The sequence below is a fragment of the Phoenix dactylifera genome, chromosome 18 (assembly GCF_009389715.1).
Source record: "Phoenix dactylifera cultivar Barhee BC4 chromosome 18, palm_55x_up_171113_PBpolish2nd_filt_p, whole genome shotgun sequence".
NCBI lineage: Eukaryota > Viridiplantae > Streptophyta > Magnoliopsida > Arecales > Arecaceae > Phoenix > Phoenix dactylifera.
Genome location: NC_052409.1, coordinates 997192 through 1023587, shown reverse-complemented (window position 1 = coordinate 1023587; position 26396 = coordinate 997192). Strand labels below are relative to the sequence as shown.

The following is a 26396-nucleotide window of genomic DNA, read 5'->3' as shown; positions in this document are numbered from 1 at the left end:
ATTTTCGACGACGTCCAGGCAACCTTTATTGGATTTCTTGGCGGAAAGACAGGTCCTAATTCTTGACAACGTTGAAGTGTGCCATTACTGGTCCCCTCGCTCTGCTACGACGTACGGTGGTCCACTTAATTCCTTTTCTCTTGCTCCAAACGAAACAAGCAACAAATCTACAGTCGGTCGCATTGGTTTGTAGTAACTTTTCCCTTCTCAGGATTCCTTCGGTGAAAAGGACTCATGCCTGCGCCTAAATTACGAACAAAATGGCGGGTCTTCACCTAACTCAACCGGGTTCAGGTTTGGGTTCTGCTTTTGGACGAACAACCGGACCAATCAACTGAATTTGTTTCAGTTGCCTGAGGTCCGAGGTTCTTGATTTCAGTTGGGAGTTTGATGGGTCAGATTCAGTTGGGTTCCAAGCTGACACCAATTTTATCCGACCCGCGCCTGACTTAAGGGTGTGGCCTTTGGGCACCTGACGGGTGCAAATTGGGCTGGGTCCGAGCACGCCAAATCCAAAGAAGACCCCTACCATGCAACCAAGTCACAGATCGCAGTGGCTATATGCCTGTGCGGTCCCAATGGTCCCTCCTCCGTATCTGGGTGGTGTAATCCATGAGCAGGCTAAGTTGGCACTCAAGCAGCCATTGTCTTCTTCTGCCAGACCCTACACCTTATTATGGCTATTATTAGTAGAACTTAACCCGAAGATCTCGTGCCACACTTCCAGCACATCAAATAGTAACCGGAACTAGATGCAATAGGACTCGGATGATCTGATCTTCTTGTCCCCTGCGATATCAAAAACATGATTCAATGTGCATTCAAATGTCGTACGTGCACCGACTAGGGAGAAAAATGTAATCAACAGTGAGACACATGCAATCACACTGAAAGAGATTTAAGTTAGGTGACACAACAACTCATAAAGATCATTTCACCTCAATCCTTGGATGCTATCGAGCACTCTCTAGTGGAAATTATAACATGGTATATTCTTAGTGTTTCGACTTCTTTCTTGCACATTCACGGGAATGCAAACTTTTATGTTGAGTAACTCTGGTTTGCAGTCAAACATCCTGGGCAAACGAGAAACATGTTTTTGATTTTCTCAAAAAAAAGTTTTTTTTTTTTTTGACTACATAAAAAAAAAGTTGAACAGAAAAATATCATATTTTTATTGTGCTTATAAGTATTTTTTACTTGATATTCGCCCAAAATTCGTCTGCAAACATAGAGATACGTAAACGTGGGACGAGGCGATTGGTTCGGTGCATGCAATTTTTTGATACGAAACACTAATCATCTTTTGCCACTTGGTGTGCTGGCTATGGGGGGAAAAGTTTTATCAACAGTTCTGGGCCTTGTGGATGTGTTAAAATTTTTTATTCACCTCCCAGTGATGGCCCTGATATCGTGATGGTGCATGAGTTGTGCTATCATGTCATTGGGGTCCATCTCGATAAATTATTGACAAGGGACTGGGATTAGCTGTCCATGTCGGTGAGGTACATGACAATGGCCGTGCAAGCAGCCAATCAGAGCATATTGCTTATATTCACCTAACATATGCATGGCCATGCTCGTGCAGGCAACAGTCTCCATAGAGAACCTAAAGGAGAGGCAAAAGAAAAATCAAATTGTCTCACTTAGGTGTAGCAATCGGCTCCAATATATAGATTAGTTAAAAAATATATCAAAATTTATCAACTCAAATTTAATTTATTTATTAAATAAATTAAAATTTTAAATTTAAATTTTATTTATTTATCAAATAGATAATTTGATCAGCCCATAAAATTTATTTATTAAATAGATTAAATCAAATTAAATAGGTTTAAAGTTTAAACGGATCAAACTAAAGGAGTCAGAAATAAATTAAATAAATTAAATAGATTTTAAACAGTTTAAATAGATCAAATTATAATTTTATTTAATTATTAAATAGATCGAAGATCTAACTCTTCACCAATCTTATTTAATAAATAGATATGGATGAATTGATCTATTTATGATCTAAATTTATTTACGTCAGATCCAAACGTGGTTCATCGGTCGCAATCATGGGTCGGATGATAAAATTGCCACCAGAAGTTCAACTGCCCTGCGATGTGCGCCACAGAGTTATAGCTGAGCTCACAATGCAATGGATGCAGTTAAGGCAGCAATTTATTATTTCCGAAGGCACAGCAGCCGCAGTTTCCTCGCTCGGTTTCACACATACACCGAGAATCTCTAAAGAAGTCAATGATGAAGCTGACCCCAACCCCGTCCGACGGCCCCCATTCCCCTTCCCTCTCCCTCCCTTCTCTCCATCGCCGCTACCTCCACCCTCCCTACCCAAGGTATTCCTGATCGATCAACTATTACCTACTCTCTCCTCTGTTTCTCATTCGTCTCTCTTTCTCTCTGTATCCGTGAGAAGGGCGGGGATGTCGTCATCGTCGTCTTCCTCGCAAACGGAGAAGGCTGCCGGTGCCTCGCCCTCCGTCCCTCCCCTCCCGACCAACCGAATCGTGGTGAGTTTCGATCGAAAGAAATTCCTGCACTAAACTTTATTCTTCAGCAATCTTGTGAATCTTGCTTTGCTGTTTCTCCGGCTCGTCAGTTGGGTTGCGGGGCAGCCTCGTTGGATTACTTGGCTACGGTCGCCGCCTTCCCGAAGCCTGATGACAAGATTCGTAGCACGAGCTTGAAGGTGCGTTTTCCCTTCTTCACTTCAGGGTAGGGTGTGGGGCTATGCTGGATTATGCGATCGTGATAATACCCTTATTTTGGGTAAAAGATTGTTGCTTTGGAGGTTCGCCACCTTTTTGCTCGGAAAAGATTGAAACTTTGGATGGTTCTGGTGCTGGTCAAATGGAAAAGTACTCCGCTCTAGTAGAATTAACATTATATTGTTACAAAGAAAAGCTATAACTTGGCTTTCTGATTATCATGTGCAATTACAGGTAGAAGGAGGTGGAAATACAGGGAATGCTTTAACTTGTGCAGCTCGTCTGGGCTTGCAACCTAGGATAATCTCTAAGGTTTTATGCGAATTTCTTGTTTCAGTTTTGTATTTTTGTTTCCGACTAATGGAAATCTGATCCCTAGCAAATTTGTTTATGTGAAATGCTTCTGTTCTTTATACGAAAGAAATACCTCCATTTTTTCCTGTGTGCTGCAAGCTTAATTTTTCAGTGTATGTTTATTTGCTTCATTCTGCTCTTCTAAAGCAACATTTGCTTTTAGATTTGATTGTAATCCAATTCAAACAAATGGACTTTCTTGTTATTCGGCTATCTGCTTACTAGTGTCATCATCTACTTCCTTAGGTGGCTAATGATGCACAAGGTAGAAAAGCGCTTGCAGAACTTGAAGCTGATGGAGTTGATACTTCCTATATGGTGGTATGTTCAGTATGCCTTTCTTTCTCTTCACTGACTGTGAAGCATTTATTTTAGATATATTGCATTAAACTGCTATCCATGTTCTTACTTAGATGAATGTACTGAATTGATTACATCTAATCTTGTTTCTGAAACACTGATATATTATGAATGAAACATTTCTGACTGAATTAGTTATCAAATATATTTTGTTAGATTGTTTATGGAAGGAGGGATGAAATATTACATGTAAGGGAGGTACCTATATGAGTCTGCACCACTTATACCAGTGAAAGGATTTTCCCTGATTGTCATTTTAACCTTACAGAAGAAAAAATACCACATCTAAATGTTTCTTCGCAGTTAACTTGTTTCTTTTTTTCTTTTTTGGTCAGATTTCCTGCATATGCACTCTGTTGAAATGGTGCATAGATTCTAATCTAGTCATGTTCTTAAGAACTCCTTTTTTTAATAAACAAGTTATTTGGGGGCCATTTGGGATTGCTTTTGTTTTCAGAAACCCAAGATGGAGAACGATACTGGACCTGACCCCTGCATGATGAAACCCTTTATCCTTTTCAAGTTGTTTTTTGTAAATCTCGAGAGGCCTTGGAAGAAAAGATTATTGCTTTCAGAAAGGAGCAACGATAGAAGGAAGGAATAGCAGAATTTTGGCACAAACGCTATCTTCCACATCAATGTCCATGTGGGATTTCGCTAATTTGTAGAGTAACAAAGACACAGAAACAGGAATTGTGCCAAACAGGCCCTTGATATTCTTAATTTCTTATCGTACAATTTTACTCATTCAACATGCAACTTTTCTTTTGGAATTCATCTAAACTGGGCATCAACTAATTGCATCATTCATATCTGTTGATGCTTAAATAATATGGAAATTTAAGTGATCTCATGCTACCTTATAATATGTCTTTTGTGCTTTTCCTGATTTAAGTCATTTCCTTTTCAGGTTTCAGAGAACGGAAATTCACCATTTACCTATGTAATAGTCGACAACCAAACGTAAGAACTTTTTCCCCCATTCCACTGTCAAGCTTCAATATTTGTTTTGCCTAATAGTATTGAAAAATGCAATCTTCTTGGTTGTGGTTATCAAGAATTCATTATTGGAGCCAAAACAATCTGCTTGTACTGGGTTGTAGTTCAACTTTTTTGTAACCATATACACATTTATATTAAACTTTGGTTGAAAAGGCTTATCTCGGTCTGGCATCATCTCATACCTTGAGGCAAGTCTCTTAAGAAGTGGCCTGAAGCTCATGGATGAGGCAATGTAAATTACTGGGTTTGCATCATACACAGAGGCTCATGTGAGTTGCATGCGTTGCAACTTTTGGACATTTGCACACATTTGCTTAACTCCACATCTAATGGAATTGGAACTATAAGGTCTGAACTATTAGGTAGTAATTAATCTTCAAACGTAGCTAGGGAAAAGTTTGATTTGACTATGAAAGGGTTAATAATATTCGTTTTCTTCATACGACTAGCTACCGCTGCAATGCCTCTATTAAAGCCACTTTGACCCAAGAATTCTTTTGCACTATTTTGCATCCAACTATGATTTTTTTTATTTCTTAAAAAAGAATGCAAGCGTATGTTACAGATTTTAAAGTAATATTGTATGTCAAGCAATATTATGTGTTCCTACTTTTTTCCCCTCCTGTTTACTTGTACCCTGTCCAGCTCCAGCTGCCACTTTGTAACTGATACTTTATATGGTTACAGCATGAGAAAGTGAAAAACGGTAGGAAGAGAGAAGTTTCTGTTCAACTTCTCTTTACATGCTATCATATTGATCTTTGGGTCTTCTTGACTTGATCTATATGTAATAGAACTTTTCAGTGGATCTTTCTAAGGAGAAGAATTCATGTCTAATCAGTTGAATTTCTGAAGCAGCGGCGACAGTAGATCAAATTTTTGATTATGTTTTCAGGAAAACTCGTACTTGTATTTTCACACCTGGATACCCTGAAATGGTGCCAGAAGATCTTTCCAAGTCTAGCTTATGTTCTGCTTTAGATGGTGCAAGCCTTGTATACTTTGATGGAAGATTTCATGAAACTGCTTTAGTGGTTGCAGAAGAGGTAATTATCACTTTTCTCTAGTTGCATCTACAGCTCTTATATTGTCTCCTCATTCTGCATAGGCTTACTAATAACTCAAAGCAGAACGCTAAATATTGACCAACTATCAAGCAATACATTGATGTTACAGAAATCAAAACATTAGACTATACATCCAGAAGAGACATGCTTATGATTTCTGGATTACATTTCTTCCTAGTCGAAAGCCATTGCCAAAGTTTTCAAAATATCAAACATTTCTACTTTTACTAGCTACTTTTCTCTACTAATCTCAACATTTTCACCGTAACTATAAGTTGGTTTGCAGTTTGCTGAACATCGTGTATTTATTAACTTATAAATAATATTTCTTATTTTTTCATAATTATGAAAGTCTTAAAAAAATTTGTCGATCTTTATGAAACAACATCTTTCTCTTTAGGTATTTCGATGCTAACCTGCTAAACTTTTTCCTTCTTTTACCAATGCAAGTCGTTGGTGCTTATGGAGTCCCTCAGTGCAGGCAAGCCGAAGGAAAATTCCTATTTTCATTGATGCAGAAAGAAAAAGGGAGGGGCTGGATGATCTTCTTAACTTGGCAACTTACCTTGTATGCTCAGAAAAATTTCCTCAGGCAAGCAAAACTTTCAATTTTTTAAGATGGATCAATGGATTCCAATATACGCAATTTTCTTTTTTCCTAAGCCTCATATATTCAGGTATTTTGTCTTGTGAAGTCAATTTTTTCTGCTGGACAATAATTTCTCTGAATGCACATGGCTTATCAGTTGTGGTTATGGTCAGTTTTCTAAATCATATCACTAGAACATGGTTCAGATTGTGTTGATCCCTAAGGTAGCTTAATCAGCTTGCTAAAATGGCTTGGCTGGGCCTGGTTGTGATGTCAGTAGACCCTAAAAAATGTTGGCCTTTTGAGTTGGACTTTGCTAGGCCTCTTTGGGCATTAACATTAATCTCATGGAAGTTCACTCCTGCTGGGCCTGGCTGGACCCCAAGTTCTTCATGAGCAGCTCTGCAAGGTGCATCTTTGTTAAACCTGTCCTGGTTGGGTGGCATTAGCAGCATTTTGATGGGTGCTAACTTTAAATTTAACCTGGATGACTTCAGATTCGGAGTACGAAGCACCTTAATCGGTGTCAGCTCCTGAAATCTAGGATGGGTGGGCTCAGGTTTGGCATGAGCAGCACCTTCTAGGTGTTGCTTGTAGTACAATGTTTTCTATGTCTTGAATTTGGCATGGGAAGCACTGTACGAGGTGCCAACTTATTAATCTAATGCAGACCCTTGTCTTAGCGCTATCAAGTCTGGTTGTCCACTAGACTCTTCTTCATGTTGCTTCATCCTACATGTCCTTGGCATATGAAACATATTATTTATGTAAGCCTTTGTTTGCCAACACCTTCACTATTTTTTTCCCTCTCTAACACTGTCAGCACAAAAGCGGCCCTTGTTATTGACCTTCATCGGATACATAATGCAATGCCGATAAATTAAATACATGTTTAAAAATATTTTGGTGTAACTTTTATGTAAGAATCTTCACAAAATTTGACTAGCGTTTTGGATGTAAATTTGCAAATCATTTATGGGCACCAACTATCATAAAGGTTGAATAATTTTGTCTTATGTTGATTTAATTGTTTTACCTGACAGGCATGGACAACTGCACCATCTATTCCCAGTGCACTAGTGTCCATTCTTATGAGAGTACCTAATATCAAATTTGTGATTGTGACCCTTGGAGAAAAAGGTTGTATAATGCTTGAGAGAAGCATAAATGGTGAGTGGACCAGTTTTTTCCTGTGAAATGATGTTGGTTAAGATATTTTAGGTTCGAACAATGAGGATGAGTGTCCCAGTCTTGATCATTGATTGTGCTGATGTTATTTGACTTCTTCATTTGCTGTCTTAATTGCCTTCAACAGAGGCTTCTGAGATGGAGGAAACAAATGTTGGGAGTTTACTTGAGTCGCTGAGGCAGAAAGTTGATAGGAATGCTACCGTCCCAACATGTATTTCTTCCAAGGTATATTCTTGCCAGACAATATAAATCCCTCTAACATGTATACTTTCTCCAAATTATTTTGGCTGAGCTGAGAGATGGAATCTGCAATCTCAAGCATCATCCAAGTGGACTATGTTCGCAATTTGTGATTCTATTTTTTCACTTTTCGTATTATCTGATAAATTGATCATTGTTGCTATCATTTCAGTCAAGCCTGAGAGTTAGTGCTGATGGAGTAGGTGCATTAAGTGGGAGGTTACTTGTGTGTACAGCAGAGGTGGTACCTCCTTTGGAGCTAATTGACACCACTGGTGCTGGAGATGCATTCATCGGAGCAGTTCTCTACGGTGTGTTGAACATATGGTTTCATTTTCTTTTTCATTGCATGATTTTGTGGAAAAATGTCACTACTTCTCGTGTTTTTTGGTCATCCTAACTGGATATGCATTCTTCCAATTTTCTAGTGTTGAACTGCCTCCATAATTGCCTTTTCTCTATTTCATCCCACATATCTGATCGAGGTTTTTATTCCACCAGATATTATATTTTTGTTTGAAAGCTGTGATGAAAATTTTACATGAATCATGAATCAAGAGTACCATGTTCATATTCTAATGTGCATTAAGATCTGAAATAAAAAAATTCTAGGCCGAGCATTCAGAAGTCAGAACCATGTTATCTGATTGCTCTTGCTGTGCTTGGGTGAATATTTCCAGTGTTTGATCCATGCGCAATTTGTGTAATTGATATTCTCATTTGTGTGCTTATTCTATGTTCCCCCCTCCGGTTAGCTTTATGTGCAGGCATGCCTCCTGAGAAGATGCTGCCTTTTGCCTCCCAAGTGGTATGCCTCCTTTCTTCTATCCACCACTACAAACTTCAATTTAGCTAGTTGATCTTGCCTACCTTTTGTTTCTGTTTTTCCTCTTTCTTTCTTCGAGGCAGCTCGGTCCGGGATTTCATCTGTCACCCCATTCTTTTTTGTTCTTCCTTCATTTCAATTTCTTGCAAATGCCTTGGTCAACCAATCTATGGGCAATGGTTGCAGGCGGCTGCTGGATGTAGGGCTTTGGGTGCTCGGAGTGGTTTACCAAGGCGCACAGACCCACGGTTGTCCCCATTTTGGCACTAGACTTTGTCAGTACCAGTCTCAGGACATGGAAATAAACGAAGGCACTCCTACTGGTGTAATATAAGCTGCGCATATCTGTGTTGCTTCCTGAATAGCATGAGACGGTTTGTCATTCGATCATTTCAGATCCAAAGAGCAGAGAATATGATAATTAAACATTATTTGGGGATGAGCTCGGGGATTCTCTCTTGATGGGCTATGCTTTCTAGGTTTCAAGTTATCATATATCATTTCTGATATTTAGTACTCTCATTATGAAATACAAACCAGATACACAAGAATTGTAAAAGCTTTTGTTCAGATCTCTGTGAGATATCTTTATTGCATTCAGCCGGCATCATCTACCTTATTACTACTATATCATCCCGCACATAAGACTACCTCCTTTGAATTCTTCTCTATTATAGCCTCAGTAACTATTGATCATCCATCAAGTTGTTTAGTTCTTCTATGAAGCTTTTTATTAAGTTTGAAGCAAGCTTTTGGAGAATTTTCTTAGGTTGGTAATTCAGCTTTGTTTTGCTTCTGAGGATTGGGTCAAGATGTTCAGTCTGCGTTAGAAAAGGTCTTTGGACTCGTTTGGTTCGCAAGAAGAAAAAGAAAAAAAAAGTATGATTAATAGAAAAATAGATAAATAGAAAAATACTTCATATTTAGTTGAAGTTTTAAAAAAAAAAGTATAGACTTTCATGAAAATAAAATTTTTATATTTAAAAAAAATCTATGTGGAATATAAAAAAATTTAATTTTCAGTGGCTGAAAATTAGAATATTTTTTTATACCAAAAGTATTCTTAAGCTTTTAGAAGAAGTAAATTTTTTTATTAAAAATATAACAGATATTTTATATTATTTTTTTAGAAAAGTAAATTTTTAATTGAATATAAGCTACTTTGAAATGCGCTATTTTTTTATTATCAATTAGATATACAAAATTATTTTTTCAAGCATTATATGATTAAATATTAATTTTTTTTAAAAAATATTTTGATAAAGAAATTTCTCTTACGATCCAAACGAGCCATGGACATGACGCGGTCTTGGTATAACTAAATCCATCCCTTATCTGGAAGACTCCGGAAACTATGCGACCTTGTTACGTGTCCGTTGTTTCGGTCCATACCAAACTCCAACGCTTACCTCAAAAAAGGAAGGAGATATATTTATAAAAGCCGGTAGCACCGTCTGAAACTCCGAATTGCCGACTTTTTATTACGCTGTCGCTAGCCATCTCTCACCCCCTCTCAGCCTAGAGAGCGAATTCCACAGTAGGGGCCGTTCGAGGGGAAGGAGGAGGAGGGCGACGAAGACTCCGCCGGCGGTGTTGTTGAACCACCACCAGCAGCAGCAGCAGGAACAAGAGACGATGGAGGAGGCGTGTGTCGTCGCCGGGGTTGCCGTGGAGGTGGACGATGCCGACCCCATGGACCTCCTCCCCGACTTCGACAAGCAGCTCCCTCCGGTCGACGCCGACTTCTTCAACTCCTTCGACGACGATTTCGACGACCAAGACCTTGCTTGATCAACAACCATTCTCTCTCTCTGTCTCTCTCTCCGGTACTTTTCTTCTTGTCTTCTCGATAAGCTTTATTACACGTCGTGTCTTCCTCATCTAGGGTTTACGGTTTCTTGACGCCTTGTTTTGCGTGTGGCAATTAGGGTTTGCGGAAGAAATTTTGGTGGGTGCTCATGTTTTTGTTGAGGGGTTTTAGTGCTGGTATGGATTCTGGTGCTCGCTTGATTGAATTAGGGACTATAAAAATAAATTTCTTAGTTTGTATCATATGCGTGCCGGTCTAATCGAATTAGGGATTTTTTGGGGATTTCTTTGTTTCTGTCGGACTGGGACTTTGGTATCTTCTTTGTTTGTGAGCATGGAAGTTATGAGATCTGGTCATGTAAGATAGATAGTCCATTATTTTAGAAATTTTAGATTTCACAGTGACCTGATATATTATATGACGTTAGAATACAATTGGATGCCAGTTTTTATAATTTCTTTCTTTTTCTTTGAAATATAAAGCTAATCCTGTATATAATATTGTTCTCAAATGGATTTACTTCCAAGTACGTATATTCTGTTACGGCAACTTGATTTATGCAAGTCTGCTACAATTTATTTTTTAATTTCAACTGTCAAGACGTTGTTGGGGTGTTAATCGCTGTCACCAAGAATGCATTGCTTGTGAGCAGAAATTGGTTTTTAAGTTTAGTCCCTAGACCTGGAGAAATGCTTTTGTCAATTAATCATGGAAACATGATTTGATGGGGAATTATATCATAATAAAATATGCTTGGTGGAATGGAAATGGAAAGCCCATCTGAATTCTTTTCTCGATATACCTGCTGTTTTTTTTTTTTTTTGGTAAAAATATACCTTCTGTTGAGGGCCCCATTTGTAGGTAGTAAATCCTCGACATCAAAGATCAAATTGCCATATTGGCTGATGTATAGCGAGTGCTTCTCTTTGTATATGGGATTATTAGGCATCAAAGTCTAATGGTTTGCTTGAATGCTGTACGTATTGAACAATATTCAAAACAGTGGGATGATTGGCCTGTGAAACACGAAAAGGGAAAGCAACTCTTGCAGAAGGACTAGGCACGAATATTTAGCTATGTATAATGAACAAAGGTCTATAAATTTAGACTTCGATAGGGCTGTTAACGAGCCAAGCCGAGCCCGAGCCTAGGAGAGCTCGGCTCGGCTCGTTTCACAGAAGCTCGGGCTCGGGCTCGGGCTCGAGCTCGGTAACGAGCTCTATATTGGGCTCGAGCTCGGCTCGCTTGGCAAAGCAAAGGCTCGGGCTTGAGCTCGTAAAGCTCGTTTCAATTACAAGCTCCAGAACGAGCTCGAGCTCGGGCTCGTAATCGGGCTCGAGCTTGGGCTCGGGCTTGATAACAGGCTATTTTTCTCTATGTGGTCAGATTTTTATGAATTATAGTGCTGAAATAAAATTTTTCAGTGGGAGACTAGAGCTCGTTTGGGCTCGTGAGCTGCTCGGGCTCGAGCTCGGGCTCGGGCTCGGGTGTAAACGAGCCTCATATTGGGCTCGGGCTCGTTTGACTAACGAGCCAAGCCCGAGCCGGGCTTTTACCGAGCCGAGCCTGAGCAGCTCGGCTCATTAACAGCCCTAGACTTCGATACTGATGGTAAAACTTAAGGCTTGTAAAATTCAGCTGATCATCTAGGGTTTCATGATATTTGACATAAGAAAATAATATTTATCTATTGATCTTCATAGAATTGGCTATAAAAAATTCATCATGTGGTTGTACTACATGTAAAGATGTTGAATCAATTAACGTAAAAAACAAAAAAGAGTTGTTGAAGCATTTTCTAAACTTTTGTACTTGATAATTTTGTTTGTTAATAGGTATAGAAACTAAGGACTCGTTTGGTTCGCGGGAAAAGAAGGGGGGAAAGTGTGGTCAACAGGAATAAAATGAGATGCTGCTTGTTTGGTTGGAGTTTTCAAAGGAGAGAGATGGGAAAGTTGTATTCCCATGGGAATATGATTTTCACATTTCATGGAAAAGTTTTTCCCATGAGAAACATGGGAAAATTACTTCCCATGAGGCGGGAATCACTTTATTTTTATTTTTTTCCAAAAAGGCCCTTCAGCATTAAAGAAGCATTAAAGAGGCATTAAAGACCTAATTTTTATTAAGGGCATGATAGGAATTATACATAATTTTTCTAGGAAAGTGGATGGCCAACCAAACATAAGCACTTTGGAAATTTGTCACTTTCCCATGGTCAACCAAACATGCCAAAAGTACTTTCCTAGGCATCCTCTTCCGAGGAATTTGTTATTCAGGAATCATATTCGTAGGAGGAAAAATGCTTCCCGCGAACCAAACGAGCCCTAAGGGATCTTAGATCAAGAGCATTTGATGCAGATCGTAAAGGTAAAAGCTTGTACAATTCAGCTTCTCCAGGGTTTTGTGGAATGTTTTCTGTGGAAAAAGATCTCTTTTCTGATAAAATTGGTAGTAAAAATCATGTTGTTGTGTCTCTGCATGTGAAAATGCAGAAACAATTCGAAAGTTACTCGATTACTTGCTGCTCAAGTTTTCTATTAAGTTTGTCCACATTCCTAGACTAATTCTGCCACTAAACTTTCACCCAACTTGGAGGATTATATTATTTATAGTTAGTCAAGTCTATATATCAGAATATGTGGGGCATCATAGTCTTTAGACAAGTGTTTTTTGCATCCATAAGATGGATCCGCTTGTTCAAGTCCTGCTAATTTTCATAGGGTCTGTCAAGGACGGTGGTTCTCCTCAGAGGGCATCCTGTAGGTAATGTCTTAAATGCATCTTTAGATCCTAGACTTCATTATAACTTGCATGAGGATTTCTGCACATTATTTTGAAAGATAGGAGAATTTACCACTTTAAGCTCTCACAGTGTGCCATGAATAGTCAATTTACTTGTTTAGATAGTTTTAGCTTCTGTTGCCTTTGGACTTTCGTTTAAAGCTAACTGTCATGTAGTTTATGCTTATTAAATGTATCAAAGGTTAATCTTTTTCTTTTTTTCTTCTTTTTTCCTCTTGTTCAATGCATGACATTGGTTTGTTAGGCATCCAGGTCAGGCATTCCCAATTTTTCATACACCATGATACTGGACACATTAGTGTTGAGATGGTAAGTGTTTATCATCCAGCCATGACTCATGAAACTACATTTTCTTTGTTGTTGTGATATGGATTGGGGAAGTGTCTTGTACATTTTTATCTTTCTACCTGTTTTTGGTTGCTATAGAATGTGAATGACAAAATCTGTTACATTGAAAAGCGAATGCATGCTACACTTGTTGGTACCCTTCAGAGCTATCCCTAACTATGTTTTTTGGTTAAAATGGACAATATCAGAACTTCCACAGGTAAGGCGTGATTAACATATCGTTGCTTTTAAAGTTTTTTCTTTTGATCTTGAGCTAAGCTGGTTTTGTTTGTGTGGGACCCAAGTTCTTAAACCAAAGAACTAATGTCTTAGTGTGGATTATGCTCGTCATGTTGGTCAAACTTCAGGAACTTGTCAAAGCTATAAAATCCATCATACACTTGAAGTGAATGTCTGGCTTTATACCATGACATCCTTGTTAAGAACAGAACTGTGCTCAGATACATTATATGGCCTAAATAACAACCCTTTTTGCCATTATCATGGGCATTTATATCATATTCTAAATTAGCAGTCTGACGTTGATGTTTAGATCTGGTTGTTGAAATGGTTATTGGCTTGGTTTATGGATTCCTGAGGATGATGCTGTATCTTCATTTCTCTTCATCTTCGATATATAAATTTTTGGCTGCATATCCTTTTGAGCTTCTTGTATATGTTGGAACTGTTCTTGACCTGTGTTTTTATTTTTGCCTTTTTGATTAGCAGGTGATAGGACCTCAATGCTCCATCTGTCGTGGAAGGAAGAAGTGGAGATGTTTGGGCTATTGTTGGGTGTGGCAGTGGACTTAAAAATACTTTAGATTACTCATTACTGCGTAGATATATCAGTTTGTCAGTTGAAATGGTGATTGTGCTGGAATAGAAGCTGTAACCAAACACTCGACTGCAGTCCGAGTATCAACTTCAGTTCAGTTTGTTAACTGTAAGAATGGCTGAATCAAATCCCTATTCACCTTGATGGTTTGACATTATTTGTAGTCTAAACCAGTTTGACATGATAGCCGGAGAGGAGATCCAACAAAACCGGTGGGTCGAGCCTTTTGTGGTAGTCAATACATTGTGACACTCAAGAAAACTACTAATTATCTCCTAAAAAAGAAGAAAACTACTAGTTTAAATTCCATAAAATTGAATTCGTCTAGAATAGGTGGGGCCCATGTGCAAACGCAAGCCTATTGGAAAACCTAACCAATTCTTCAATCGTCTTTAAACGCGTACAAACAACTCATATAGGTCCAGTTCCGGGTTGGGTCAAGTAAGGATAACGAATGTATTATATCATTCAACATCATGCAAGACTTATCGGCCTATAGCCGTCCATGGCATCAACATTCATCTCCTGAAATTATCTATTTGGTCCTATCATAATATTTTTTCTAAAACTCAGTTTGTAATACTCAAATTTAATATATGGACTCCAATCCTTACAGTTTTGAGCAGCTTACTTCCACAATGATTTAAATTATTAGTATTTAAAGGATTAGCAATTTAGAAAATTCTAACCGAAAATGTTGATTAAATTTGGTATAAATTAGCTTTAATCCACATATAATTTTTCTTTTATGATCCATGTCGAATCAAAACTATGAATCGTTATCTATCTATTTAAAATTTGGATCAGGAAATTTGACTCGTATCTGATCCTGAATGGAAAATCTTTCACTCAAATCCAGTCCAGATAGGTCCGGTCGGGTTTACAGATTCGATCCGGTCGACCTGGCAAAGTGTGTGGGAAATGTGGGATGTGGACCTCAAGGATGCTGACCCTACTCACCCAACCAGGTCGTCTCGAGCGCGTAGGTCGGACACGGGCGAGACCCAACTTGAGTCGTTCGGGCGTCGTACATAAACCTTCTGTAACCCGTCTCTTCTTTCAAGGAAACGAAGGCCGCCGGCGATAGCCAAGCGAAGAAGAATGGGAGGAGAAGGTGTGGTCACCCCCGGCGAGGTGGTGGGCGAGTCCAACCAGCTGATCGCCGGGAGGGGAGTGTACCTGGCACCCAACGGGCGCACCCTGCGCGCTTCCCTCACCGGCCTCCGCAAGATCCTCCCTCCTCCCCCGGACTCCTCCGACCAGGTCGCTTCTCCCTCTTCTAGGGTTCTTAAGGGTTTCATGATTTTAGGGTCATCCCCTTCATCTTTTTCTTGTTCTTCTTCCCATCCTTCCAGAGATCCACCGTGGAAGTCGTAGGGCACAAGGCCCATGGAGCTGTCCCGCAACCGGGGTCTGTGGTCATCGCTCGAGTAAGCAAGCAAGCAAATCCCTTCTTCCTCACTATTCTTTCTTTCTGTTCCTGTTTTTTTTTTTTCTTTTTAATGTCCTCCCCCCTGCCCCTTTTTTTGCTACTTTATTAATGGTCGTTTTCATCTATTAGACGAGAAGTGCTCCTGTTACGTCCAAGAGAACAATACAAGATAAAAGGGGAGCATATTTATCGTTATATTGGGATGTCTGGATGAAAATTATAGGTGTCTGTAACTTTAACCCTCTGTCTATGAGATGAAATATTTTTTCTCTCTTTTAATGAAAGTAAGACGTAACTTTGCTGTGGTAAAAAAAAATAAAATGGGAAGCCTTGTTGTCCGTGGGTCATATTCTAGACGTAGCGGTTTAACTGCTAACTTAAGAATAACCAATTGAAGAACCCCGATATCAGCCACATGGTTAAGCTTCCTTCTCTTGTATGATCTGCGACAATATTTGGGATTTTTTTGCTTCTACAACTTAAATCACTCGTCAGAAAGGAAGAAACTGACTTTGCTTAAAAGGGAGTGAATACGTCAGATGTATATGACATGATAATGGTCATCTAATTATCAAAGATGACCACGAAGTGGTTCTTCATGATTTATCTTTTTTCTTTTTTTTAAAAAAAAAATTCAGGCTATTTTGGTTCCTGTTGTATTATTATTATTATTCCTTTTTTTTTGGATCTTTTTTCTAGTTCCCCCCTAACTCCTAATTAGTTTTGGACACTTCAAACGGTCCTCATCATTGTATATTGTCAACTTTCTTCCCAAGTAAGATAACATTATATTCAATAAATCTATACGTGGATTGCACTATTGAAGTCTACCAGCTCATTTTGTACCTCATAAATATGTAAACTATTTTCTATTTTGACAGGTGACAAAAGTGATGGCCAGGATGGCTTCAGCTGATATAATGTGTGTCGAGTCCAAAGCTGTGAGGGAAAAGTTTACGGGCATAATTAGGTAGTATGTAATGAGCAAAAACTATTTTTCTATTTGAGGATATTTTTTTTTTAAAGCATATAATGTTTTAAGAAAATGGATGATGCTTTTCTTGACCATTACTGAGCCAAGATTTAGTTTTGTCATGGCTCTGCTACTAATCCTTTAGCTCTGATTTTTATTTATTGTACTGAACCTTTCTAAAATATTTTCTTCAACAAACATGAACAGTATTCCATTGTATTGGGATTAAGATTTTAATATTTGTTATGTAATTCTTCTTTGACATATGGTGTGATTTCAAATATGATTGGCATAAACAACAATCTTTATCCTACTGACTTAGTATGTAATGCAGCTCCCTCCAATGCTTCCGAAGTAGAGGGAGTCATAGAATAACCATTAACTACTTTCAATATATAATTTGTTTCGTCTTCTTTTCTGACCCTTCAATTTAATTTATCGACCTTTTGGCATTTCTAGCATGTTCAAAGCATATAAAATAGTTGCACCGACCTTTTCTTGTTACTTGACTCCCTGATTGCCATAGTTGTCTCTGGAAGCCCAGATGATATGAAAATGCTTCATCAAGATAACTTATGATTTGCTCATCTATTTCGTTCTATAAATTTACTTGGTTTGAATCTATCTCTCCTCCATCCAGACATTCTCACTTTTGCTACTGTTACTCGTGCTTATTGGTGCTCTCGACTTCAACAAAGGTAATGACGCTAAGAAAATTACAAACTTCCATTCACTGGTTGTTTTGGATCATGCATGATAGAATAGGAATTTTGTTGTGCTTATATTTCACCGACAAATAGTTGTTTCAACAATGGCTAACTATCTTACCAGAAAAAAAAAACAAAAAACAATGGACTTCTATAGCCATTATAAATGGGTCTTGTTCATTGCAGAATTCTGTGTGCCATTTATGCTGATTTCTTACAGATGCTCCCAAAATTGTCTTTTGTTTTGGATATTGATTGGTTTATTTTAACAGGCAACAAGATGTTCGTGCAACTGAAATTGATAAAGTGGATATGTATTTGTCATTTCGTCCTGGTGACATTGTCAGAGCCTTAGTTGTATCCTAAAATAATACTTGATGCATTATTTCTAGTTTTTTCGTTTTTATGAGCCTTTTGACATTCTGGTATATTTTTTTTACTATTGTATATTAGTTATAATTTTTCCAAGTACTGGTATATTTTTTTATTATCGTATATTAGTTATAATTTTTTCCGAGTACTTCCGACTGTCGTATCTGAACAACTGTGAAGATGGTAGTTTCTTTTTCGTTTTCTTTTTTTCCCCTAACTTTGTATTGTGCATGTAACCTGTTGATTTATTAAAACCAGATATTTGCTTGAAGACATCTTCGAGTAGTGGTTTTAAGATAAATAATATATCATCCTCTGCACGAAAATTCTGCTATAGCTCTTGGTCTTGATTCAATATAACTTTCTTTTAATTATCATTTTCGCATAGGTATGATAATTTGCATTTATATGAGACAATCAAGCCTACTGATCCATATGCTGAACTCAAACAAAACTCTAGTTATGTGAATGTGGAAATACACAAACAAATCAATAAGCTAATGAATAGGAACATTTTGAACTCCATATCTATCATAAGTAGGCAACATTAAACCTGCCTAGGAAGCTTATGCAATTATACTACTGAAGATTAGGTGAAATTAACAAAATAGAGTAAACAATACCATACTAGATGTATCTCTAGGTAAATCGTGGTATATACTGTGTTTTATGGTAGTGAACAATGTACTGGCAGATATAAATGAGGCAGAAGTAAACCTCATGCAGAAGAACAATGCAAAGTCAAATTACACCAATATAAGGAGCAATCTCTTTTCTAATGACCTCAAATTTGCATCGCTTTGCTGGTATTTATCACATATCTAAGAAGAAACATATGCAACCGCCAGCGAAAAAGGTGGGGGCGGTGGAAAATCCAACATCAATTATTAAATTGTGGAGACTTGTTGAATTAATTGCTATTAGGAAGTAATTATTTTGAACCAAACAGAAATATATGTGCAATTTGGTGCTAATGTCTCAGAAATTATGTTGAACTCATTGAAATGGACCACAAGATGATCCTTATGTGATATTCTTTACTAATATGTTAGGTTTTGAGCAGCAGTATCTAGCTTCTTTAGCAATGTTATATTGGGAAATTCAGTTTTTGGTATTAATAGATATGACAGTTTTGTGCTAATTGTTTGATAACTAACTTTAGATATCTGTGACTAATTGTTTGATAACTAGCTTTAGATATCTGTCACTATGTTACGTAATTACAGGTCTCTCGAAATGTGGTCGAACCTGATGATGGCAAAGTATTTAAGCAGGATATGTATCACTGCTTCATGTTCTGCTTTCTGTTTTAACTATCACATGGTCCTCATCATGTTATCTGACTTATTGATGGAAGTACTTGCCTTATTCTGTTATATATTGCATTTTTTTAAAAAATGACGTGCTCTTTTTTGCATTATGGAATTACAAGAGAATGTTTGTCAAACTTAATTCCTGCAATAAGCTCTCTCTTGGAGATGCAAGGGCATATTACCTTTCCACTGCAAAGAATGAATTGGGAGTGGTATCAGCTCAAAGTATAGCAGGTACAAGCAGAACTTTAATTCATTATTTGTTCCATAACTGCAGTATGCCATTTGATTGCACGCAGTCATTGGCAAACCTATGTTCGTGAAGTTTCCTTGATTTATGCATCAGAAAACCTTGTTTCAGTATTCATGTCTCCTTGAGATTGTTTAGAACTAACATTGAGAATTTTTTAGTGTAGTTATTTAGGCATACAATTATGGCTGTTAATGCAAAATGGAACATGCATTCGCTTCCATTGTCTTTTCAAGTTTCCTGTCTGATTAACATTCCTCAATGGAAGTTGCATGATCTCCTCTAGCCCTTTTACTATTATTTGATGGAATCCAGGCATCTATAATTGTATAGTTGTGCTTAATGGGTGGAAAAGATACAGAGACATGGGAATTATTCACATGAACTGTAGGGTTAACTTGATCACTTGGAAAAACTGATTTGACACTGCTAGCTTGCAGTCTTGATCAAGAGAACTCTGGATTTGTTTGAGAAGCTTTTGGTAGAATTTTAAGTGGAAATTAGACTTTTTGTGCTTTTTATCTAATGTATTTGGTGTCAGTTTTGTGCATCTTAGGCTCGGTTTTATGCTTAACTTGTAGAGGAGGAGGAGGAAAAAGAAGAGAGGGGAGGGGGGGGGGGGGGGGGGGCTATTAGAATTACATTTGTACTCAGAAGGCTTGTGCATTGAATTAGAAGCCACAACCTTCGGAACTCTAACTTTGATGGATGTTGCTTGTACCCAAGGTCCTCTTGATGTAGTTATGTACCCACTTGGAAGAAGTTGTCGCTATAAGGCTAGAAATAAAGCTAAGAAGGCCTAAGAGAAACTAGAGGAAGCAATAAGGATTGTAGTTAGTGAATATGAAAATTTTAGTGCTATGAAATGGTTGAGCATTTTCATGATAGAGTAGGAAATATAGGAGACATGCATGCATTGCCATATATTTTGTGAGTATTCAGAAGCGCTGACAGTTCGGAGGATTTTATTTTACCTCTTTTGAGTTGAGCCTGAAAATTTCGTTTTTTTCAAAATTGTGGCCAATGAGCACATTTTAAGTCTATATCAATATATATTTTGCCTCTGATGAGAACCAAAAAGAGGAGGTCATTGCTTAAAATAACATAGAAGGAACCAATGGGAAAAGATATAGAAGGCTTGCAATGTGCAGATGTAGCATGTGTTAGGAATTTGCAAAGAATGATCCATTAAGTTCTCATTAATATTTCAAAGCATCAAACTCTCAAGAAAGAGAAATAAAATGTCATTGTTCCACTTGTGTTCAAGGATTCTGGGTGGTTCTTCTTGAGGATAGTGAGTTCCCATGCAGAAATGTATCCAGAGATAATAAATATTAAGTCAGAGTTGTTTCATTGTGCGCTAATTAATGACTTGGTTCATGTGCTGCATCATATTAGTATGCTACAGTTCCACAGTTCAACAACAGAGCATCCAAATAATGTGATGGAATGCACACTCATGCACATATGCACATAGCCACTCTTATAGATGCACAGCATCTGCAATTCTGTGGAGAGAGACTTGCATAGTGTGTGTGCTCCACCATAATAAATTGATGGCATCGCTGGTGCAGCACATTCATGTCAGTAATTACTGGTGAATTATGACCGGGAACGCTACTAGGAAATTTAGCTAACAACTCCTTTCTATGTTGTTCCAGGTGCTACTATGGTTCCAATCAGTTGGACAGAGATGCAATGCCCACTGACTGGCCAGGTTGAACGGAGAAAAGTTGCGAAGGCAGACTAGATATATTGCCTTTTGGGAGATGAAGCAGACAAAGGGTGATGAATGAGCAATATTGTGGATGTCTGCTTATTTGTAAGCTTCTGTTTCTTTTGAGCCCAGCGGTTCTTGCAGATTTTTGCTCATATAGTTACTAGATTACTGCTTCACATGATTGTAAGAAAAATGACAGGGTTCTTGTTGCTAATATATATCTTATTGTGGTGGTATTGCATAGTTGTTATTGGAAATTGCTTAATAATTAATTAACTTCTGACCCGTGAATTTGCATCTTTTAAATTGTTAACTTCCCCTAATTATCTAAAGTAAGTTTGTGTCGGAGAGGATTATGGGCTTCTTAAGTGGAGGAGCCACAGACCCAAACCTTGTTATCCTGCCACCAGTCCATATAGTTGATAAACTTGTCAGTTTAGTTGACTATAGTGAATGAACAATGGGCACCTTGTCTGTCTGACTCAACTGCCCAACATAAGCATTCCTTGGTTGGTTGTTATCAACTACCCATTTTTTATGGGTCATAGGCTTGCAAAGTAAGAGATGAAATCTGAGTTACTATATCCAATCTATCTGCATTATAATAGTTTCAATATTTTTTTGGCTATTAGAGAGGCTTGCATGATACTTGTGTTTACAATATCGGCAAATGATGGTCAAGTTGAACACATTCCTTTTACCCGACTGATAGGTTTATGATCTTGTAATAAATGATACTTTCGAACCTTTTTATTTTCAATGATGAGATAATGTCATGTCTTTTTATCTCGGTAATGACCTAACAGGATGCTTAGTGATCCATTAATTATTGACTATGGACCCTTTTATTTATTGCTTCTTTAATTCAGTGAAACTATCTGTTCGATCTGCTCGTGGATGGTATAACTTGGCCTTTTTCCTTTATAGGCGTTGTGTTGAATGGTATTGATTCCTTTAGCCAGGGAAATGGGTTCACATTTGCTTATGTCAGAGAACTCATTTAACATTGTTTGAAGGTACCTTAAAGTAGCCGATAAATATATTATCAGTTATGAGAATTTTCTTCAGCAAACATTGTAAGACTACTAGGATTTTTTTTAAAAAAATTATTCTTATACTTAATGTGCTGATTTCTGGAAATTCTAGAGAGTTTTTTGCTGGAGCACCTGAAATTTTTTATTATAAGTTGTTTTTATAATTGCTAAAATTGTATTTGCTGCAGAAGAATGTTCATGTTATGGCTTTTCTTGTGTTGCAAGTTATTGTGTGTGCATTCGCATGTTTTTTGCTTGGGGGGAAGAGATAGAGAGTACTCGTTTTGGGGTAACCATCCCACAAATACATTGAGGCTTCTCCCAGTGGCCACACCCTAGTAACCAAATATTCTGGTTTCAATTCTTGGATTGTGTATCCCCGAAAATGTTATATTTGGGTTATTATATTGCAGGTTTCCCCAGAAATGCTCCATCCCTCTCTAAGAAAAAATATTGAATACATGGATACATGTCAAATACTTGATATTACAGGCATGATAGGCGTCTCCCGGTATATGCTTATCATAGTGTTGCAGGTTTCAAAACTGGCGTCATTAGCAATTGTGGATCAACATAGAAAACCTTGTTAACTATCAAAATTTCCCATGTAGGGTCAAAGTAAATCTATGGGAGATTAATCTGTTGTTTGCCTGTAACTTCTCTTAGCTCACTTTTTCCTGGTGGATGATTTACTTTGTTTCTGATTTAAAGCCTCCAAATAGGATCTGACTTGGAGAAACATGTATTTGGATGAGAAGGATGTTACAATTCTCTAAAGATTCATGAGGGCATAAGAAATAATAAGACCACCTTGTTCATATTTTGGATGCTGGCAATTCTTTCATGTGATGAGAAATTGTCATTTAGCTAGCAGCGCATGGCATATCATGCCATGTCAGTTGTGGAGTATTTTGTCGCGAGTCTTGGAAACATGGATCTTGCTCTGCATCAGGTGAGCTAGAGGCCAGATTTCTTGAATTCGAGTGTCCGAAGTGTCGACGCTTTGGCGTGCTGTATCAAATATGGTCTGCAACTCTCTCATGTATTGTTTTTTGGGTAAGCTCAAATTGTTAAAAATCCTAGGAGAGAAGGTATGCACGTCTGAGGGAAGTGGGGAAAAAGGATCAGCCACATGAACTGGCGAGCGTACGTACATTCTTAAAAGTCTTCTTTTAGGGCAAAAATAATAATAATAATAATACAATCACCATACGAGCATTATAATCAAAGCTTGGTTGCATGATGGGTTAGTACAATCAGCAAGATCATAGTATTACAAGCTGGGCTAGGTTTATATTCATAAATATTCAGAAATAACTTTGGTGAAGGTCGGTCTGAATTTTACAGGAAGAAAAAAAAAATATCAGTCCGTAATCTTATGATATTGTAATCTTATGATCTTATTGGCTATATTGGTCCAACTCACAAATTCAATAGAATTTTTAGCCCAATCATCTAGACAGGATTTTAGATTTTAGAGAGATTTTTAACAAAGGGATTGTAGCGAGTACGGTCCAACCGGTCACTCGTGAGAGACTTCTTAAATTTCTCATGTAAAGCATCCAAGTTTAGATCTACATCAGTCGATATTTATGTGGAATGGATGGACGCTAATCGTTGATTATACCAATGCGTAGCTTCATTATCGTCATTGAGCTATTGTCGCTTAAATAATTCAGTGCAAGTGTACCAAAAAATTCAATGCTAGCCATTCGCTGAAAAGTTTTTAAGAAGAATCCCAAAAAGCTGGTAGAAAGCTAAACCTTTTGACTCCCGTCAACCACTGTGACCTACTTTGTTCTTTTGCCTTGGACTGATGTCAAAAATTAGAAGAGCCCTAGTCCAAGAACCCTTCCTTTTTCTTTCTTTTTTTGGCACCTTAGCCCAGGCCTTATCATCATGCATTACAAAATATGTTTGGAATCTATTCTCAACTTGTACACCAGGCGACGAAATCACAAGTTTATTTCTTCTTTCTCAACTTATACATAAGAAGACTTCAAGCTTCTCACTTCTTTCTCCATCTGTGTTCTATGTAAGGATTCCCTCCAGACTTCATCCTCGTAGTTCTTATTACAAGAAGCATAGAAGGACCTTTGCAAACTGCCCCTGCATCTCCTGCTGCTGCTGCTACCAACACTCCTTGCTTCTCCTCTTTCAACTTCTAGTAATCTTCAATGGCCGCAAGTTCAAACCAAGAGGCCATGCAAGTTGAGGCCACCAGCCCCACAATCCTAGTAGAGAAGAACCCACCACAGTCGCGCTTACTGAAACTGGGCATCAACTCATGGCCCAAGTTAGTATCTATCTCCGTAGCTTCGCCTTCTTGTCTCATTGTCCTCTTCTATTTCTTAGAAAGTATGAACTCTCCAGTAGTGTTGCTAATGAGGTCCTCCATTCTGCTTTTCTTATTGTTCGTTAGGTGGGGTTGCCCTCCAGGAAAGTTCCATCTCAAGTTTGATGCAGAAGAAATTTGCTACCTCCTAAAAGGAAAGGTTAAAGCTTATATTAAGGGATCTTCCGAATGTGTGGATTTTGGCTCTGGAGATCTTGTAGTAATCCCCAAGGGAGTCAGTTGCACGTGGCATGTATTGGCAGCAATCGATAAGCACTACAAATTCGAATCCACTTCCTAGGAAAGTGGTCTTCTTCTCTCTGTTTGATGTGGGTTCCCTAAATCTAAATCTAACCTCCTGGCTTTAGTTATTATGATACTTCAATTTCGAAGTGGTCTTATTTATTCCTCTAGACGAGCTTCGGTACTCCTTCCACCATCACCTTGTGGGTCTGAGGAGGCTTTTACCCACAAAATTTTGTAACATGAAAGAATTCGGATGGCGTTATGTGTCTTCTAATCGTTGGGCCTTTTTTTTGTTTTGTTTGTTGTGTTGGCATGTCCTTTGCAAATAGCAAATTCGATTGTGCCCCCTCTATAAAAATAATTCCGGAGCCGAACCAGTTTTGGTGATTTCAGAACCCTAACTTCCCCAAATCCTCTCCATCCATTTCCTTGGGCGACAAATACTCCCCACCACCAGCCCCACCGATACTCCCCATCCATGCCCCAAGCAACAAGATTCATGCCAAGTAAATAGGGGGATCAAATCCTTCTGTCTCCCCAAGAGCCTCATGAGATCAAACCATTAAAACTATGGCTAGCTCTTGATTGGACCCAAAGGAAGAAACAAGAGTAGCACTTTAGAAACTTTATTTGGGGGAGAGGTGATAGAGGTGGTATTCATTTGTTGGCGTGGGAGGTAGTGTGTCAGCCGACCAGACTAGAAGGTTTGGGGATGCAACCACTGTTGGCCCAGTTTGTCACGTAGCTAGATTTGTGTTAGAGCTTGATTGCATGTGGTTTTCATTGATAAGGGCCAAGCATGGTGCCATGTTGCTTGGAGCACGAGCTGGCCGTCACCACTCACTAGTCTAGAGGGAGATGTGTGCCAGAGCCGACTTGGTGCTTCCGGAGATTAGATAGGCTATTGGGTACGGACGATCCATCGATGTTCTGAAGGATAGTTGGGTGACTAAGTAGTCGATTAGTCGTTTGCCGACCATGGTGGACTCGATGAGATTGGCAGGCTGCAGGGTCAGCCACCTGTTGGACCCAGATGGGGGTCGGTGGAGGGAGGGGCTTATCCGAGATGTGTTTGGAGAGCAGTTGGCAGAGATGGTCTTGGCTCTACCGATTTTCGCCCAGAAAGAGTTTGACAGGCTAGTATGGCTGCCGTCAGGGCGGTCGCGGGTGCGGTAAGTCACTTTAACCAAAAATGACTCGACTAAACTCGAATAGACTAGCCAGGAGGCTTCTTTCAGATTCACGTATACTAGATTTCTTGGCATAAGAAGACCCAATTCAACTAAGTGATTACGATTTTGAAGAATGAACTCCAATACCTTTGATAGCTAGATGTAGCCTACATGTGGTTCGGGAATCTGGATGATTGAAATAGCACCTTGTAGTAGAGACTATGATATAGTAGGGTATTTGAATATAGATCAATTAGTAGATTGTGTCTCACGCATATACTAAAAAAATAGAAAAAAATATCTTAAAGAGTATCACAAGGTCCCAGGTCCAAGTCTCGCTGCTACCTCTCCTGTGACAGTTGACATATGAAGGTGACTATAAAGAAAGATATCCTAAGCACAAGTTTGGTCTTAGGGTTTAAGTCGGTAGTGAACCGTCAACTGTACTATATCCGATATCAGGGTGACAGACAAACCAGCTAAAGCTAAAGGGCTGATTCAATATCACCGGAGTCGTGAACAGAGAAAGCCTCGTCTACCACTCCTCGGGTCAACACCAAGGCAAGATCAACGCTTATAGCCTTCGTGCTAGTGATCAATCGGTTTACCAAAGACTACTGTTTTCGATAAGAATGAGCCGGTACACTCTACCTTGTAGATTCATATCTCAATCGAAAAGCTCGGTTGAGTTGTCAATATTGCGTATATAGAAGTAGTAG

At 38.4% G+C, this 26396-nt stretch overlaps 3 protein-coding genes across 6 annotated transcripts; all 3 read left to right on the top strand.

Moving 5' to 3' along the window:
- The first annotated feature begins 2154 nt into the window (after positions 1–2154).
- LOC103706957 (ribokinase-like) lies at positions 2155–14280 on the top strand. Of its 3 annotated transcripts, XM_026804600.2 has the most exons (13): positions 2155–2342; positions 2423–2516; positions 2606–2695; positions 2949–3026; positions 3315–3389; positions 4339–4391; positions 5326–5476; positions 5979–6089; positions 7130–7256; positions 7402–7502; positions 7690–7828; positions 8273–8325; positions 8530–8946. In XM_026804600.2, the coding sequence occupies exons 1-13, from the start codon at positions 2245–2247 to the stop codon at positions 8611–8613; spliced, it is 1254 nt and encodes a 417-aa protein (XP_026660401.2). In that variant the 5' UTR covers positions 2155–2244; the 3' UTR covers positions 8614–8946. The 3 variants fall into 3 exon arrangements, with proteins under 3 accessions (XP_026660401.2, XP_008789465.3, XP_038971242.1); XM_008791243.4 differs by lacking the exons at positions 8273–8325; positions 8530–8946 and adding an exon at positions 14015–14280 and having other exon boundaries at positions 2206–2516; XM_039115314.1 differs by lacking the exon at positions 8273–8325 and having other exon boundaries at positions 2206–2516.
- Positions 14281–14837: 557 nt separating this feature from the next.
- On the top strand, positions 14838–22030 carry LOC103706955 (exosome complex component CSL4). Of its 2 annotated transcripts, XR_005506786.1 has the most exons (7): positions 14838–15386; positions 15479–15553; positions 16437–16525; positions 17508–17592; positions 19073–19154; positions 20832–20992; positions 21818–22030. XR_005506786.1 is itself a non-coding variant. In XM_008791242.4 (6 exons), the coding sequence occupies exons 1-6, from the start codon at positions 15225–15227 to the stop codon at positions 20918–20920; spliced, it is 582 nt and encodes a 193-aa protein (XP_008789464.1). In that variant the 5' UTR covers positions 14839–15224; the 3' UTR covers positions 20921–21170. The 2 variants fall into 2 exon arrangements, 1 of the variants encoding a protein (XP_008789464.1); XM_008791242.4 differs by lacking the exon at positions 21818–22030 and having other exon boundaries at positions 14839–15386; positions 20832–21170.
- A 215-nt stretch (positions 22031–22245) lies between these two features.
- On the top strand, positions 22246–24779 carry LOC103706954. Its single transcript, XM_008791241.3, has 2 exons — positions 22246–24220; positions 24347–24779. The coding sequence occupies exons 1-2, from the start codon at positions 24102–24104 to the stop codon at positions 24558–24560; spliced, it is 333 nt and encodes a 110-aa protein (XP_008789463.1). The 5' UTR covers positions 22246–24101; the 3' UTR covers positions 24561–24779.
- Positions 24780–26396: the final 1617 nt, after the last annotated feature.